The sequence below is a fragment of the Bactrocera dorsalis genome, chromosome 5, assembly GCF_023373825.1.
Source record: "Bactrocera dorsalis isolate Fly_Bdor chromosome 5, ASM2337382v1, whole genome shotgun sequence".
Taxonomy (NCBI): Eukaryota; Metazoa; Arthropoda; class Insecta; order Diptera; family Tephritidae; genus Bactrocera; species Bactrocera dorsalis.
The window spans coordinates 18,024,525-18,044,033 of NC_064307.1; the positions used below are offsets into that span (position 1 = coordinate 18,024,525).

At 35.9% G+C, this 19,509-nt stretch overlaps 1 protein-coding gene across 6 annotated transcripts in view; it reads left to right on the forward strand.

The window, feature by feature from the left end:
• LOC105233520 (protein still life, isoforms C/SIF type 2) overlaps positions 1-19,509 on the forward strand; it is a 326,314-nt gene that overhangs the window by 143,398 nt on the left and 163,407 nt on the right. For all 6 annotated transcript variants that reach the window (XM_049457987.1, XM_049457988.1, XM_049457989.1 and 3 more), the window contains exon 7: positions 5,436-5,636. In XM_049457987.1, coding sequence (XP_049313944.1) covers positions 5,436-5,636 — 201 coding nt within the window. The remainder of the gene's footprint in view (positions 1-5,435; positions 5,637-19,509) is intronic.

A 19,509-nucleotide genomic window follows, 5' to 3' on the forward strand; every position in this document is an offset into this window, starting at 1 on the left:
GGTTTATTATACTGATATTATCAGCAAAACCCAGCAGTCTCATATAATATTGTACCTACTATAGATGGCTGAGTTGCTTTGCTCCACTCAGAAGGTCTCCCTGTCTGAAAAATCATTTAGTTTAGTTTTAGTATAAAAATAATTTTCAAATTAATATTCCACGTCAAACTTATACTCTGAATAAACCGATGTTCCGAAGAAGCCACTTGATAATTGGAGGCATATATTCAAAAAAAAAAGGTTGTTCATTGTTACCTCATTTGTCTCAACTCGTCAACTCGCTTGGTATATACCTTGCTTTGACTAAATAAAAATCTCAAAAATCTCTTTTCAAAAAACGAGTTTGTAATATACGAAAACAAACGTCGGAGACCCTTTAGATATTTATATAATATATAAATGATCAGCGAGTTGAGCTGAGTCAAGTCCACCATATTTGTTTATCCATCTATTTGTATATAGACGAATTAGCCCTCAGTTTTAGAGCTATCGATCCGAATTTTTGCACACGTTCTTTTCTCATCAAGAAGCTACTCATTTGTGGCAACCGAAAATATTGGACCTTCTTCAAAAAATTTTGCATAGATTATTTTCCAAGAAAATGCTACAATATGCGAGAAACTGTTTTAGATCGGACTACCATATCATATAACTGCCATACAAACTGAACGATCAGAATTAAGTCTTTGTATAGATAACTTTTTTATTTGGCGAGATATTTTCACGAAATTTGGAATGGGTTATTTTGTAAGGCAACACTAAAACATCTGAGAAAAATTTTCAGATCGGATCACTATAGCATATAGCTGCCATATAAACTGAGTGATCAAAATCAAGTTAAACATATTTTAAATATTGTTTTTTTGTTGTTAGTCTTTCCTGTTTTATTTTATGGCAAACCTACTTTCTTGCTGGCGACAGACTTCGGTTGAAAAGCTGAGATCAAAACAAACTGCGCCTGAAGATAGGCAACGTCTAACCATACGTACATACATCGAAATTTTAAAGAGATAATGCTAAAACTATAAAATGATTTGCTCTCCACCTTCTTTTGTTATTTATTTTGATAATGTGAGGCTGCCGAACGAATTTTCGAGAATTTTTAAAAATATCCAAGCAACTAAGCCAAAAGTAAGCCTCATCAATGTCCCACCGAGTACTATTTGAAGTCCGAAGATTTTTTGTTACATTTTTTAGAGCAAAATATCTCTAAAAACGCTCTATGCCTGCAACTATATTTTTCACATTCCTGCAGGTGTTGGCCATGTTTTCTAACAAATGTGACCGTTATATGTGCCATAAAGACAACAATAAGTTTGGCCATTTAAGTTGGCAGCAGCACAATAGTAAGTTATGATTATCCATAATGATATGCCGAGAGCAAACGCGCTTACGGGAAAAGCGAAAATTTATTTTATGAAAATCACGCGCCAGCAATGGCGAGAGGCAATAAAATATGCACACACAAGAACAACAACACGGCACATAATCAGTCACATGCGAAAGTATAGATCAAATTGTGAGACCGAGGTACACAGCCATAAAATATGTGCGAAAAGTGTGCAAAAAAACAAAAAAAAAAAAAACAATTTTGGTGCCAGCAATGTAGAGCTGTGTGCCGACAGTGATCTCAAGTAAAAAAAATATGGCGGCAAGGACTTACACAGAGCTTAGTAGCGCGTAATATATCAGCAAACATCAGCCGGCAGCTGCAATCTTTCATTCAAGCATTCAACCCGCCATTCAAGCCAACTAATGCAGCTGCCGTGACTTGTTGGCTTTCTTGTTGTTGTTGCTTACGTTTTGAAAAAACAGAATATTTTCGCACATTCATAATGTGGGCGCTCAGAGAGATGATAGGTTGGGGGAGTGATGGTGGAGAGTAGTGAAGTGGTGGGTACTAAAGTAAGACAGACAGATAAACAGTTAGTCAAGAGTCAGGAGTCTATGCGCTCAACTTTGCACTCAACTCCACTCAGCTATTCATAGGAAATGTAAAGGCATTTGTGGCTGGTGTGGCAACGATTGCCTTTTTAGATTGCACGCTTGCTAACTGCCTGCGTGTGTGTGTTAGTGTACGTGTGAGGATAACAAGCAGGATAAACGGCGCAATAATAAAACAACTCAGACACCCATAACCACATACACATATACATATGTATGTATATGTGAGGACGGCATTATAACAGCAACAATATGCAGCTAAATGACAGTCATGAAGGCGGCATGATTTATTATTAACAGTCAAACAAACAAACAGGCGCACACACACACACATGCACCAGCTCAGCAACACACACTCATACATCAAGTTATATGCACAAACTCACATATCATCGCCGTACGTTGCATACAATTAGGCGCACAGACAGACGACAGACAGCAGACAGCGCCACTACAGCCGTGTGGAGTTGCAAAGCGCATGCGGGCAGGGGGAGATACATGCAGTGTGTCCCCCTCATAAGCTGTGAGAAAGCCGCTTACTTCAGCTGCCGCTGCCTGTCACCCCGCATTCACCTGCTGCCGCTGCAGCTGTTGTGGCATGAAGTGCTTCTCCCGCGGGATATTTGCCTTACACTTCGTTTTTAAGTTGCCATGAAAGGGTGCACACACACACACACACATGCATATATATTTATGCACACGTGTTATGAATTCATATTTAAATACATCTCTTTGCATCTCTTTGCACTTATCTGTGTGTGTGCATGTGTAAGCTTATGTAAATAAGTCGCTGTCTACAAAGTCGGCGACAGCTCTCGAGTCGGCAAGCGCCGCTTGCAACGCTTGCTTTGTGCACGCTGCTGCATTCTTTGGTGCGACGCGTTAAATACATATGCCGAAGTGTATCTAATTTGTTTTTTTTTTATTAATTAGATTGTGTTATCATTCCATCAACATTCTTCTGCCGTTATGTGCCAATCCATAATATGTTAATAGGTTTACTTCAACTAAACCGCAATTTGTTTACTTATGGGTGGATTGGGAGTTGAGAAATATATATCAGGCATTTGTTTGCATTTACTGAAATTTCGTAAATTAATAATTTCGTTATTAAATTTTTAAGCTTCTGAAAATTATTTTAGTTTTAATTAATTTTTGGAAATTTCTTACATAGCCGATTTACTCAGTTGAAAATTTTGCATATGACCTAAACATTCCGAAGCGAGGGTGATCTGAAAAAAATTTGTTGAATGCAGTGGCGAAGCGATAACCCTCGTTTCGTGTTTTCGTAGTTCCAGTAGTGCTAGAATGAGACGTCGGATGAAGTGTTTTTTGTACGTGTCTAATATCAAAACCCAGGATACCCGAAACATTGATGAAAGTGTGTTGAGTCAATCTATGAGAGACGTTCAGATCGTCTTTTTTTGATTTGTTATAGTAGGGGGAAGCATCGAAAGACGAAGTCCGGAACTTTTATCTGCTAAACCTAACCTACTCCCAACTCAAGACTCTCCCACGTAACCAGCGGCAAAGTATAACTTCGTGGGAGGGACAGGACATTTAAGTCTCCTCCATTATGTAAACCGACGGATACCTAATCTGTTAAAAAAGTTTCAGTTTTTTCATTATGAATGCTGACGTTTGGCTAACAGCTTTCAATTTCTTAGTCGACTGGCACATGAGTGTCGTTAAATTGTCGACCGTAAAACTACCACCGAGTGTGATTTTAACTTTTCTTCATGTATCTGGAAAGCGAAGGCAATAAAATAATACATCTTCACAGTCTATCTTCACAGTCTATATACTCTGTACACGTTGGACAGCTCAGACTAATTTCATTGTGAAAGCTATAAAGGTAGCTTCTAAGGCAGCCATGACCACTAAATATTTGGATCAGATGGAAATTCACGTGCCCGTGTCGTCTCTATTACAAGTGGATGTCCGGTATAAGTTTGTACGTCAAGCGCCCTTTGGATGAGGAATACCACCACTGCTGTGATATTTTGATGCTCTTGTACCTCCGCTCTGTCTTTGCCGATACTGGTTTAGGCGCTGATAGCTTTAATTCATCTCAATGGATGTCACTGCGTGTCACACTATTAGCCAGTCGGTTGAAATAGTCCGAAAAATACTTATTACTCGAATTGTAGAAAGCCTGTGCACTGCAATTATTAGTTTAGCATAAGCTATTATATTCATTGCCTGTATCTATACTGGTGGTGCATAAGATATTACGGAACTCATTGCTTTTGCTGTTACAAATCGCCGACTGAAACGCACGCAATATACACCAGGTGTTCCTTAAGTTCTAATTTGGAATCCAATATTACTCCCAGATACTTCAACTGCGGCTGTGAAGTAATCTGGCACACCCATATGGTGAGCTCTATTCGTTGTTCCACATAACTTGTGCTTATAAGTAAAACTTCTGTTTTGTGGTTCGCCAATTCCAGACTCACACGTCTTCTTAGGTCAACTAATTGTTTAACCACCGTAAGATTGTCCGCATATGTTTTAGTTTCAAATCTATTGGTTGCTGTCTTCTTAACACCCCGTTAACCATTATAGTGGGTTTAATACTGAGCCTTGGGGCACTCCACTTAAGATAGAGTAGTTCCTCGTGCCTTCGTCCGTATTCAAAATCAGCCTTCTCTTTTTAAAATATCTCGTTATAATGTTTTTGAGGTATTCAAGACGCGTATTTCTTCCAGGGCTTTGGTTAAGTGTGCCTATTATGCATTGCTGAACGCATTCTTGACATGCAGGAAAATCAGCGGGCAGTACGTTTTTGTGCCACCTTTCCATCTTTTGTCACTTACTGCATATATTGCAGTATTGACGACTTCTCTCTTTCTTATAAAGCCATATTGTCTCTCTGATTATCCGCCAGCTTTCTGGATTACTAACTCCAAGCGATTTCCTATTATATTATCGTGCACTTTACCCATTATGTTGAGCATACACAGAAGTCAGTACGATGAAGTTTCTTTTGGTGGTTTCTTTGGCTTTGAGAGCAGAACCAAACGCTGTACTTTCCGCCTGTCGGGGTTCACCTTTTCTTTTTAAGAAAAATACTATACTCTAAGGATACTGATGTGTATAAAGCCATTATTATCAATTTCTTCGTGTATTATTTAATATATTTGTTGTTGGAAGTTCGAAATTGGAATACACTACCAAAAATGTTCATTGGGTCACTGTACGAATTTGAAAGTTTGTCAAGAGAAAACTCTTGGAAAAACAGGTCCACGGATGACTGGAAATTTAGTTATATACTAATGGATGGATGTAGGTTCATCTATTCAAGTAACCAAAGGAACACAGCTTTCAGCAAAAAATTTCAGAATTCCAAACGGAAAAACGCTAACTCATACAAATAAAATTATTATTCTAAGCACACATTAATATTAACGCAGCACAAGTGCCAGAATTATCATATTTTTTTGGATTTCTGTATATTAATTACGAAAATAAAATTTCTTTCCTTTCAGTCCTTGCTCACACACGTCTCACGGCCAACTAAGAACACTTTGAATAAATTGGGCGTCTTCACTGTATCCTCATTTCATGCATTCATATGTGCTCGTTCGCCATCTTTGCTGAATAATTTATTGGCCGGACGTGGTGCCACCAAACGTCGACCACCGATGCTCTCGCGCTCGAATAGCGGCTCCAGTCGACGTTCAATGCAGGTGAGTGCAAATATAATAAATTTATTATAAATTGTATATTGTTCAATGATTAAGTAAGTGAAATAATGTGCCGATTATAATGAAAAAGAGGTAATTTGATCAGCGTATTAATTAAAAGAGTTCTGAAAAATATAGATTCGCTAACTATACTGCTTTCGTTCCAACCAGAAGCAAAGTTGACATTAATTTCAACTCTTTGTAGAAATATTTTTGTTGAAATATCTAACTTTTATTGTGAGATGTTCTTCTGCTTTGATAGTCTGAAAACTATAAATTTCAAATGCCGATAAAATAGTACTTTATAAGAGGAGATGGCTGCGAATCTATTTTAGAGTTTTATGAATTAATAACTTTTGCAGAGGTACACGTGCAAGTCCGTACTGAGTTACATGGGTTCCTCGGGTCAAAAACAGCCTTTTTTCGACAATTTTTTTCTCATATAAAAAACGAAATATTTTATTAGAATTTTTAATTTTTACAAACATACACATACTACAAGGAAATTCTGAAATTTTTGAAAAAAAATATTTTAAACTCGTCCATTAAAACGCCGGCGATTCCTCGGAAAGAAGAAGCCACCGCGTTGGCCGGATAACTGCTTACAAAGTCATCTAAAGTGGAAAAATACGTGTTTTAGTTAAAACCTTAACTTAAAACGAAGAGAAAAAACTGAGAATTAGATTTTTGACCCACATTTTTACAAAAAAAATTAAAGTTTCAGTGAAAATGTTGAGACATTCTTTTTCTCAAATAGTTGTAAACAAAAAAAAAGCATCGTCCGGGAATTCTATCTCAAAGGTCTGTGCTATATTTCATGAAGATCGCTTGAATAGTTCTCGAGAAATCTTGCCAGCCAACTTCAAACGCATATTTTCGAGAAAAACACGTTTAAAAACGCCACACGAAGCCTAGCTAGCCTCGAGCGCATAAGTTCTCAAGCCTGTATCACCGAAACTATTACTCGGATCAGCTTGAAAGTGTAGGACAATATTATAGAGATGTTATAGAATTTAATAAGGCAAAAAAAATCGATTTTTTGAAACCCGTTAGCCCATGTAACCCCTTAAACTACTCTTACTGCTTTTATATATTTACATTTCTTCCTTCCCATATGCATTCCTAGAGGTGCTTTCATTACTTATACTATTCAGCATAGAACACGTGTTCCTGTAATTAAATTTAGTTACAATGAATGACTTGCGACCTGTCATTTGCTAAATAAAAAGCGCTTAATTGAATATGGTAGTAGCATACGTAGATATATTTATATATGTATATCTGTATTATATAGATAAATATATACTATTATGCGAACAAAAGGGAAATTTTTTGCCCAATCGTGTGCCTACTAAGCTTATTTAAATCCTATGTAAAGGGTGATTTTTTAAGAGCTTGATAACTTTTTAAAAAAAAAAAACGCATAAAATTTGCAAAATCTCATCGGTTCTTTATTTGAAACGTTAGATTGGTTCATGACATTTACTTTTTGAAGATAATTTCATTTAAATGTTGACCGCGGCTGCGTCTTAGGTGGTCCATTCGGAAAGTCCAATTTTGGGCAACTTTTTCGAGCATTTCGGCCGGAATAGCCCGAATTTCTTCGGAAATGTTGTCTTCCAAAGCTGGAATAGTTGCTGGCTTATTTCTGTAGACTTTAGACTTGACGTAGCCCCACAAAAAATAGTCTAAAGGCGTTAAATCGCATGATCTTGGTGGCCAACTTACGGGTCCATTTCTTGAGATGAATTGTTGTCCGAAGTTTTCCCTCAAAATGGCCATAGAATCGCGAGCTGTGTGGCATGTAGCGCCATCTTGTTGAAACCACATGTCAACCAAGTTCAGTTCTTCCATTTTTGGCAACAAAAAGTTTGTTAGCATCGAACGATAGCGATCGCCATTCACCGTAACGTTGCGTCCAACAGCATCTTTGAAAAAATACGGTCCAATGATTCCACCAGCGTACAAACCACACCAAACAGTGCATTTTTCGCGATGCATGCATGGGCAGTTCTTGAACGGCTTCTGGTTGCTCTTCACCCCAAATGCGGCCAATTTTTGCTTATTTACGTAGCCATTCAACCAGAAATGAGCCTCATCGCTGAACAAAATTTGTCGATAAACACATTTCGAACCGAACACTGATTTTTGGTAATAAAATTCAATGATTTGCAAGCGTTGCTCGTTAGTAAGTCTATTCATGATGAAATGTCAAAGCATACTGAGCATCTTTCTCTTTGACACCATGTCTGAAATCCCACGTGATCTGTCAAATACTAATGCATGAAAATCCTAACCTCAAAAAAATCACCCGTTAGTATTTAGTATGCTTACTTAAAGCTTGTGCCTAGCATAGTACAAAGAAAAGACAGCAGCAATCCGCTTAGTGATTTTCTGCCTAACTTTTTGCCATTGAGTTAAGCACATACATACATAAATACGCCTTACTATAATTATTGTATTTATTTATGCCAACTGCCATTCAAATTAGTCAGTTTAAGCACGTGCTACTAAATGCCAAAATGGTTATCCTGCGCATACAAATAGTCGTAGTTCATATTGTACGCCGGGGCGTATACGCAACCTAAGTTTCGATTAATAAAATGATGTTTAAATAAATGCTCATCACTATTCATGCAACATTTAGGCTTACTATTTGCCATTTTTAGTTTCAAAACCCAAATAAATAGATTTCTATAGAGCTCTTCATTGAATTTTCGTTACCAAAACAAAAGCGCGCACAACTAACTGCACAATCCGACAAACATAAGGGTTGATTTGTGTATGCATTAGTCTGCCATTTTGGCATTTTGGGTTAACAATTTCGCGTTGCACGTAGGTAATTTGCATATTTCAGTTTATAAGTGTCACTCTTTATCTGTAACAAGGCAAATTTATGCAGCGCCAAATAAAACAGCTGCTAGGCCATGTAAGCGTGTATTAACATGTATGTATATGTGTATGTGTGTATGTCTGTATTTGTGAACTAACACAATTTGGAGTGCATTTGTTGGCGTTGCGCGTGTGTACAGCCGATTTAATTAGCGGAACACAAAATCATAAACTTTCGCATATTAGTGTTAACGGTATAAATTCCGTTCCATGGTATGCGCGGAAAATTTAATAAAATGTTCATATACATATATACGTATATGTATGTAAATGAATGTGTTTGCGTAATTGTAGGGTGTATGCGTTAGCCAATATTAGCTGCGTTACTAATGAAGTTGCTGTGTTATTAGCTTTTATGGCGAGCGTTGCTTTAGTACATGTATGTGCTTACGTGTATATACATACATACGTGTATAGGTGCACGTATCAAACAATTATTTGAATCTGAAATAAAATTTGGTATTTCATTGTATTTTAACACTGCTCTACAAGCTTAAATTAATCGTTTCCGAAATACTATTCTAACTAAAGAATGAGTAATTATTATTGAGCTTTTTTCAATTAAAACAGAATTAACGAATTAAATTAGATAAAGTAATTGTGCATAATAATATAATAGCAACACTTAAATAATAGTATTTAATTCAATTAAATTTCAATAAGTTTTGGTAAAAATGTCACGGTTAGTGGACAACAGTGAAATTTGCTATAGTGTTAGTCAGCAACAAGAGGGATTTTTGAAAATTATATATTTTTTTATTAAAAAAAAGAAGTTCTTTTTGTTATAATTAATTTTTTAGAAGTGGTATAAATAATTAGTGTCAAACGCCGAATTTTCAATAAATATTTCATGTAGACCAATGTTGTTAGGTTAGGTTCGTACGTGGGATTGATCCGAAGTCGCTGAGTCTTACTTGGACAAAAATTCGTGCTATGTTGTTTCAAATAAACATATCTTCTGATGTTCAGTTTTTCAACTAATTTTCTGTCAAGCAATTTTTCAAACAGGTGGCAACATTTTTTTTTATTTATTTCAGCGGAATACTTTTGAAACGGTTTGTTTAATATCCTTTTTCTATAACACCTTTAAATAAAAATGTTTAATTTAATGTAAACAAAAATTTTAAACAGGTGGCAACATTTTTTTTTATTTATTTCAGCGGAATACTTTTGAAACGGTTTGTTTAATATCCTTTTTCTATAACACCTTTAAATAAAAATGTTTAATTTAATGTAAACAAAAATTTTAAACAGGTGGCAACACTGCCCAGAAATTTTTTTTAACGTTAGCTTCATCATCTGCAGTTGGTAACCTTTAATTTAAAATCTTTTCAATTTTTTTTCGAACAGGTGGCAACTCTGTTAAAAATATATACAGCGAAAATATTATTTTGTAAAGTAAGCAATATCGTCTGCAGTTGCATACCTTTTATTTGAAATATATTCCAATTTTTTCAAACAGGTGGCAATGCTGTTAAAAATACATATGTATATACAACGAAAATTTTATTTTGGAAAATAAGCATCATCGTCTGCAGTTGCATACCTTTTATTTGAAATATTTTCCAATTTTTTCAAATATGTGGCAACTCTGTTTTGAAATATATACATACAACCAAAATATTATTCGGTTACGCTCATGTTAAAATATGCGTAATCAGTTTTTTTATTGAAAAAAATTAAAACAGCTGGCAACTCTGTTCAGCACAACTATTCAGAAATGTGGTTTTAATTTTTGTGTGCCAAAATTCAGGTGGTTATCTTTATTTTAATACGTATGTGAACATTTTACATAAAGTTACGAAACAGGTGGCAGCACCGCTCATGAATAAAATATTTCGAGTTCAAACACATTCAAGCAAACATAAAACCCCCTAAGCAGCATTCCACTCTAAATATACAATGCAAATGAAATGCGTTGAAGTTAAGCAGCAACACTACCTTGAGTATCCGTATAACGAGCTGCTCCAAAATTCATGTATTATCAGTCATCAACACAAATGAAAACGTTTCAAAACCAAAAAGGTAAAAATTAAGTGAAAATCGCCACGAAACACAATAAAAAACTTTATCTACCCACACCCACACTTACGTACTCACACACTCACACACACACACTGGGTTAGCAAAAACAGATGTCCAAAAAAGAAATGCAAATAAATACCATTTCAGCAGGACTTAATTGGAAAACTTTTATTGTTTTTAAATATGATTATCCGTTGTAACGGCAAGCGTTGAATTATCAACCTGCTCAACAATACTACTACTACTGCAACAACTAATAAAAATGTCAGTGTGTTAGATTTATGTAGTAGCGTGATAGCAACGCGGTCACTTTGTAATAAAAGTAAACAAATAACTGCGTGTGTGTGCGTGAGTATGCATATGTGTTTGTTATTTTGCATTTATGTTTCTAGTATGTGTGTGGTGGTGTGATTCTGTGTGCGCATGGATGTGTCTATGACATTTTATAATTTTTACGCTGCTTGGCGCGCAGTCATTGCGCACAGTGTCAGCTGAAAAAACAGCGCGTTTTATTTTGCATAATTGTTGCGTATGTATGTAAGTGTGTGTGGGCGGAAAATTCCGCTTTACTGCTATTATTCCAGTTTCTCTTTTAGTTTTTATTGCCTTCGCGTTTTAATGAATTTCTAAATTAAATTCTGATTTTTGGAAATTTCTATTTAGTATCTCTTGGTTGCAGAACGTTTGATGTGGAAAATTCATGTCATACCAGGAAGGTGAAAATATTGTTTTTACAGTTAACGGAAAACCGCGTAATTTTTGCATTTTTTTCTGCACACTCCGAGCCATAGAACATGCACATCTGGACTAGTTTTTGTTTTTTTTTATACTGGCTGAGAAGTTAATTTTTTTATGTTTTGAGCTGTTTTGATTTTGAGGGCGAGTTAGTATGCATAACTGAGGTCCAATACTATGACAGAAAATATCAGATAAACTTACGCTGCTAATATGTCTATACAAAACACAAAATTATACAGACAACAATCAAGCAATATAATAAACTCTTAAAGTTGCTTAAACTGAAAATGGAGGAGGCACTAATTAAGTTACAGCTCGCCTTTCGTTTTACGTTGGAGAACAGCAATATCCATTGCGACAAAAAAGCTTCCGGATTTTGTAAATTAAATGCAAAATATTAAATTATTCATCAATATTTATTTTGTTACCTTCAATACAATCCCCAACAGATGTAATACATTCATATCAACCAATCTTCCAATCCACGAAACACTTTTTATAAGCACTTTTTACTGCTTCAACTCTTCGATTGGCTGAAAACGTGTTCCAGAAGTGACAATTTCAGTTTGGGGAACAATAAAAAATCACACGGAGCCAAATCTGGTGAAAAGGGTTGTTAATCGATGGTATTCATTTCATTTTTGGTTTTAAATGCGATCACAGTCGTGACTCTATGCGACCCGTTTGCGGCAGAGGTTCTCACGCAAACGCCTTAATACGGCCAAATAGAAACCTTTATTGACCCACTGTCCCTCCGGAACAAACTCATGATACACCCAACCACGAATATCGAAAAAAGCAAAGAGCATCACACGGATTTTTCAGCGGCTTTGGAGTGGTTTATTTGGTTTCGGTTCCTATTTTTCCCTCCATTCCGATGTCTGTTGACTTTTTTGCATGTCAAAGTCATAAGCCCAAGTCTTATTGGCAGTTATAATGCTTTCCATGAATGTGGGACCGGAATACGCACGATCAAGCATGCCGTAAGCCACCAGTTCATGGTACTCTTTTTGGAAAAAATTCACCAATATCGTTCTCAAAATATCCACCAAAATCATTCAAACGGGCTTGCCAAAGATCTTGCTCTCTGTGCTCTCTTGCCATATCTCTAACCCTTGCCTTATGATTTTCAACCCTTATTTATTTCACTTCTTTAATATTTTCATCAGTTGAAGAGGTCGAAGGTTCAGTACGAGGTATGTCTTCAACGACCTCTCGACCGTCTTTGTACCTTTTCGTAGACTTGTGTTTTTGATATAACTGCATCACCGCAAGCCTCATCCAACATTTGCAACGATAACAGACACAAAATTTGGTTAGTAATACAAAATTGGAGACAAATTCTTTTTTTGATATTTTCATTCATTGAAAAAATAGCTGCGCACCACCGAGGTGTACCGACTTAAGAGCTGCTGTAAGCAAACTGGTTGACAGATCGTGCTCCTATTTGGTGTATTGATTAAGGACAGCCCTACCAACTTAGCAAGTATCCGTTGGCATCCGTAGTGCCATCGTATCGAAAACTGTTCTGATCTGAATATGTCATCCGGGTTATTCAGTGTAAAACAAGGATGATTTACAAGAAACGGCTTGAAGGTTTAAAATTAAGCTAAAACTTTTATATACTGAGACACTGTTGATATTAATTCGTAAATGACTTGCCATCTGCTTACATTTTTTACAGAATTATGTAGAACAAAAAAAGTTTAAGCCTTTCAAGTTTAGTTGGAACTTAACAATTTCAATAGGGCATATTGTTTAAAATAAATCCGAGAAGAGTTACCACCTGTTTAACTTTTTACAAGATTAATCATTTTGACAATACTAACGAATGTTGATACCAGGTAAACAAATAACATTAACGAAGGCTACTAAAAATATTTTTAGGAGTGTTGCCACTTATTTCAAGCTTCAAATATAATTGCCTAAATTGATGCAAATATCTAAATTCCCGTATTATATTATAAGTAACCAAAGATCATAAGCGTACTTGAAATAAAATAATTTACAGTAGAGTTGCCACCTGTTTAACAAATTAAAAAACTAAAATGAAAAAAATTAAATATTGCTCTATTATTTTGAAATCAACATGTATAGACAACGCCAAAAGTTAATAATAGTTTGTATCAGTGTTGCCACCTTTTTTAATTTTTTGTTAAATTAAGTTTATAAAGTACATATTTGAAACTTAAGGTATGTAACTCAATGATTAAAAATTATTTCGGTTAAATATTTGTATACCCTGTGCAAGGTGTTTTAAATTAACCACAAAGCTTATAACACTCATAAGGAAACATCGACATAATACGAGTATTATTGGACTTTAAATAGTTTTATTTGCTTCTACCAATTTCAAACACGCCCCTATATCAGTCATTTGCTTAAATATTCAAGTCCTGTCTCTGATTTTTCATTTATCTACCCTCATGTGCACGCCACCTTTAAACTGCAAGCAATTCATAGAAGTTTTCGCAACAAAAACCGCTTAATTCATCAGAGAGTACGGATTTACACACTTACTCGCACTCACACTCATGCACCCGCACGCACACACACCTACTACTTAGTTTGATAACTTTTACTTACAACTGGACTGCTTGTAATTTGTCATATCCACTCCAACATAGAAGGCATAAAGAGCAACATTTAATCACCTTTACAATTGTACCTGTTGACCGGAGCGCAATCCCAGGCTCCAACTTCTGACAGCGCCACACACACTTATCTGCACACACACTCATACACGAGACAGTCGCACTTAATGGAATTGTGTGCAAGGCTTGTAATCGCTTAAAACCCAACAGCAGCAGCAAAGCGCACGGCAGACTTTTTATTTCGCATTGTAGTAGATGTCCGTTCAAATATATGTCTGTGTGCGTGTGTGTGTGGCTTAATGTCATGAGAATATGCAAAGTGTGTACTTACATTGATAACAAACATTGCAATTAAGCTGAGTTAAGCCGCCGCACAACTGTCCGCACGGTGCGCTCGGTCCTTTGCACCCGCACCCGCACCCGCACACACAAACACACACCAGCGAGCAGTTAGTCGCATATAAATGCTCAAGCACTTTATTATATGCAGGTAACAATTTAAAATAGTTCCAGCGAACTTTCAGCATTGAAATAAATCAAGCAACTTTTCCGCACACACACGCTCTCATGCTCGCCGGCTGGTCAACCACTTGGCAGTCAGAGTCCGCACAAACATTCATATAAGTTTACTAAACTATTTTATTGTTTCATTTTATTGCAAATATCCGCATGCTTTGGGCGGCCTGCGGGTCGCTCGTGTCGTACGGGTCATTCAGCGTTGCTGTTGGTCAAGAGTGATGCCTCTTTGCTTTATTTGCCATGAACTTTTTGGAGGTGGGTGTAATATGCAGTTTCTGATTTGACCTCAACAATTTGTTGAAATAGTGAATTTTTGATGAGTTGCATTTTGAAGTTTTAAATATGTTAATTATTTTGACTAAAGTTTTTTTCCTATTTTTTGTTTTTTGCAATTTTTAACATTTTTTAAATGAGTAGCAAGCAACTCCTTAAAAAATATGTTCAAACGTAAGCGCTTTCAAACTTTTCTTATCGCATAACCAGTTTGTAACAAATACTTAATATTATTAATTAAGTGTATTCAAATTTTGAAGACATTGGCAACTCTTTTCAACAAATAAAATCAAAATGGTTTAACTTAGCCTCCCTCGATGTTCCGTATTTCCTGTTTTTTTACTAATGTTTTAATGTATTTAACCTGAGATTAGGTTAGAGTGCACTTTTTGCTCATCTTTATGCCAATCCAAATTAGGGTTTCTAAAGAGGTGGCAACTTTTGACGAATATAATATAATGTGACAACGATTTTTTGATTTAATCAATTTTTTTGTGTCACCAGTTGTTTAATATACATACGTACATATGTATCAATCATTAAAAAATGTTAATTCAACATTTTTTTAAATAAGTGGCATCTCTGCTAAAAAGTGAGTAACTCCATTTCTTTTATTTGTCACCAGTAGTTTAATATATCAATCGAGTCCAATAATTTCTGGTTCAAATTTTTTTAAATAGGTGGCAACTCTGCTAAAAAGTGAGGAACTCAATTTCTTTTATTTGTCACCAGTAGTTTAATATATCAATCAGTGAAAAAAAGTGGTGATTAAATATTTTTTAAATAGGTGGCAACTCTGCTAAAAAGTGATTACTACGTCATATAATCTCAATTACTTTTCTCCTATTTGACAGCAGTTGCTTACAATATCGTGGGTTAAAACTTCATTTGATAATTACATGAAAAAATTTAAAAATATGGCAACATTACTTAAAAATAACCACAACTGTAAACCTTCTTGAACCTCTAACCATAATTGTTGTAGTGCATGTATGTTTCCAGTGACTTAAAATAAAAAAATTCAAATAAGTGGCAGCTCTTCATAAAAAATTATTGATAATTAAAAATATTTCATAATAAGGCTGTATGAGTAATAAACGAATAGCCTTTTGATTATAAAGGCAGTAATGAAAGTAATGAAAAGCAATGTTCGAACATTACTCATACGCTCTGGCGGCTTTATAACCTTTCGGTATTTTTTAAGAGCCTTACAAAAACACAGTAGATATTTTTACTAATTTTTTTTTTTTTTTTATAATTTTTTATTATTTATTAGAATTCTTAAAAGTAAGAATTTAAAAATTTTTTTTCGAAAATCCAACGATGCCAGTAAAATCTCTGACTGTTAACCCACAATTCTCAAGCGCCAATTCCTTCATTCTATTAACGTGTTGATCATCAGTTGTCGTTTGAAGTGCTGCATTCGAAGATAAATTGAAGTCCTTAACCTTAAAGCAATAAATTGCACGCATTAAATATTATTCAAAACAAAAAATGTATAAACTTCAAAAACCAATTTAAACACATTTCTAAAACTGCTTGGCTATGTGAGTATCTTAAAAACACATAAACAAGCGAAAACTTTTAAAAAGTGAAAGTTCAAAGCGTGTGGCTTAAAGCTTTGCACATTTCACTTCAAAAACTCCATTAATTGTAGATTTATTTCGCTTTCAAACAGCTTCATGGCATATCAAACGCTCACTTATAAGAAGAACAGCAACAGCAAAATAACAACAACTGCTGCTCACCTAACCTAACCTCAAATTTGCTGCACCTCGTTGGTGCTGCTCACACAGCACTTGAAGCACTTTAACTGCTCACTGACTAAGAAAAAGATAATTCGATCAAACCGCCGGGTGAGATGAAGCAAACGCAGAAAAACAGATTTTCGAGTGCAAAGGCGGAGATAAAGACAGTAAGATGCCGCTATGCGTAATCTAATGGCAGGTTAAGCGAGTGATTCATGTCTATTTGCTTGAAATAAAAGATGGCGCTGATTAAAGCTGTGCCTTTTTTGTTTGTTTATTTGTTTGTTGGTAATACTATAAAGTATTTACGCAAAGGAAAGTATATAAGCAAGCATATAAATTTATATATATAGTATACATATAAATGTTTATATGTACATACTATATGTGCACCCAAATACAAAAGCCTCGCAGTGTTTAGCAGCTGAATTTTGATAACGACTGCAAACTTTCTAGCAAAAAACAAAAAAATAAAACAGAAACCATAAAAAAAGCAGAAAACAAAAATCATTTCGCCCGAGTCTCACAAGCCGTAAACACAGTTAAATGCTGGTAAGACGAGGCAATTTAGCAGGCAAGCCTTTGAAATAAAGGCAAAAAGGTAAAAGTCATAAAAGCACAGTCCATAAAATGGGCATATGCCTATTTGACTTTAACTGTTGTTTATAAAAAGTGCGGAATTTTACAGAAAAACAAAAAAAAAATCACCCAAAAACACAGAAACAAAAACTAACTGGAGTGCCAAAGTAAGGTGCCACCATAAAGCGTGCGCTGAAAAAAATATGCAGCAAAGATTTTTATGACTCGCTTGTGACTGCTTTGGTTTTCTTGTACAGCTCTGTGAAGCTTTTAAGCTGTAGAGATGCCACACTTAAATCCAAAGTTGAGCGTTAGCAAACAAATCCAGTAAGGGAGGTCTATTAGCGGACAGCAGTGAATGTTTTGCAATAAATGAGTTTTTGGGTATCTCTCTTGTTGTAGATGGTTTCAAAATTTATTAAAAATACTTGGTTGGTGGATTAAAAAAGTAATAGGCGGAGCGCCAAACCGCAGAAGGCTGTTGGTAATCAAATTATGCCTTATAAAGCAACTCAATGGATTTGGTAAGAAAACTAATTCTTTTCCCGTCCAATGTTCAATATCTCTTCAGTGAGAGCATTGGAAGTCGTGGAAGATATGCCGTCTCAGCCAGCTGAAGGCTTGGAATTCGCAAAGATAACGTTCCAGCGTCTCATCGTCGTCCGCGGTTATTCTGCATTCCGTGGAATCCAATTTTCCAATTTACTAATGCTAAGGTCTTAAGGGTGGATGCCCTGAAGCTCTTTAGCATGGAGGTACAGGCTTTTTGGTCTGGCCGCCATCAACACCACCTCAAAATACTTTATGGTTTACCCTGTATTGCTAATGTTCCAAGTCCTGGTATGTTCATCTACGGTCCATTGCTTCAGACAATATATGAAGAAGCTGATTGGTCTGTGGCAGCTTAGGGAAATTTTGTTTTCAGCTACTCCCGAACGAGCCAACTCATCTGCCTTTTCGTTTCCTGCTATTCCTATATAATTGGGTACCTAGATAATATTATATGAGTTACCTACTTATCGTCGATTCATTGCCTTGCCTACCGTATCTGAGACTTAGTGAGCTAGGGATAACTTAAAGCAGCTACGGATAACATTAAATGTCGCTTGACTGTCCACTAAAAGGTTTATTATCTAGCTGGCTGAAGCACAAGCCCACTAGGAATCTTCACTAGTACATACTAACAATTTCGACCTGAAAGACTGAATCGTAGTCATTGCATGTGAAGCCACCCTCTGAGGGTGAATGACAACAGTAGAAACCAGGTCCTGTCCTATTTCACCTTTTAAACCTTTGGGGAATATGTAGAATTCGCCATTGGAACTTTGGATTAATTTTTCTGGACTATATCCTAAAAGAGCTGCTTGGTAACCACGAATAAATCATACCATTTTTTAAGATCCTATTCTAATGTGCACCGTATTCCAGAGAGGTCCTTTGGTATCGAACGAAATACATATCACTCCTAAGCGGATAGTTTGGGCTATAAAGCAAATGAGGAAAACTTCTTCTGTTACTATTTTGAAAATAGTTTTAAACCGGCCTTCCAACAAGCGGCCTATTTGTAATCGCATTTTCCATGCGATTTGGTATGTGTCTTCGCTAAGAATGTTGCATAGTGTCAAACCCATGACTTACGCAACAGTGCCAACACTCTAACTACATTTCTAGCTATCTTACTTGCTCTTGCTCACTCTCTCTCTCCTTTCTATATCTGAAAACACATGTAACGACTATATTATGTGAAGAAAAGTACGCCTATTAGCTACTCGAAGGTTCAAAAGCACGCACACACATCCCTTCATCTTCTGTCAAATACCCATTTGTTTAATGAATGTGAAAATGCTTTTTTACGTGATGAGCGATAAAAGGGCGGTTGAGAAGGATGAAAAGTGCCAAGTGGCAAAGGGTTCTCCAGCTTTTAATAAAGTTATGGCTGCAACCGAAAAGAAGCTTTTCTTATCTAACAGCATAAGACATTTGGTTGCGCCCGCGGGGAATTGTTAACGGAAATTGGCTGCCATTTTTCACAACAAAACACTTTTTGCGCCTCGCTTTTGCCAACAACAACAACACGCTAAAGCAATTTGCGCCGTTATTTCCTGCCAACAAAAACGCAAATTTGCGCTAATAACAACACACGTGCGACGATATGGTAACGAAATAAACGTACCGTTAGACAAATATTGCGCTTCCGCTAACATAACGGTGAATGGTGTATGGCAAATTTGAGACAAGAAAGAGTTGCTTTCAAATGATATACTAATAAATAACGGTTATTAGGCGATTTTTTTTTTGTAATCAGTCTGCTACATATGTGGGTGTGTGTATTTTTGGGTGTATGTGTGTTTGTGAGTGTATGTGTACGACATTAAATTTTTATTTGCAACATTTCTTACTCCATTAAAAAATAGCCAACACTAAACGGCAATTGCTGGTACTTATATGTAGACATATGTGTATTTATATGTATGTAGTGTGTCATAAAAATAGCCAACTGTAATGCAG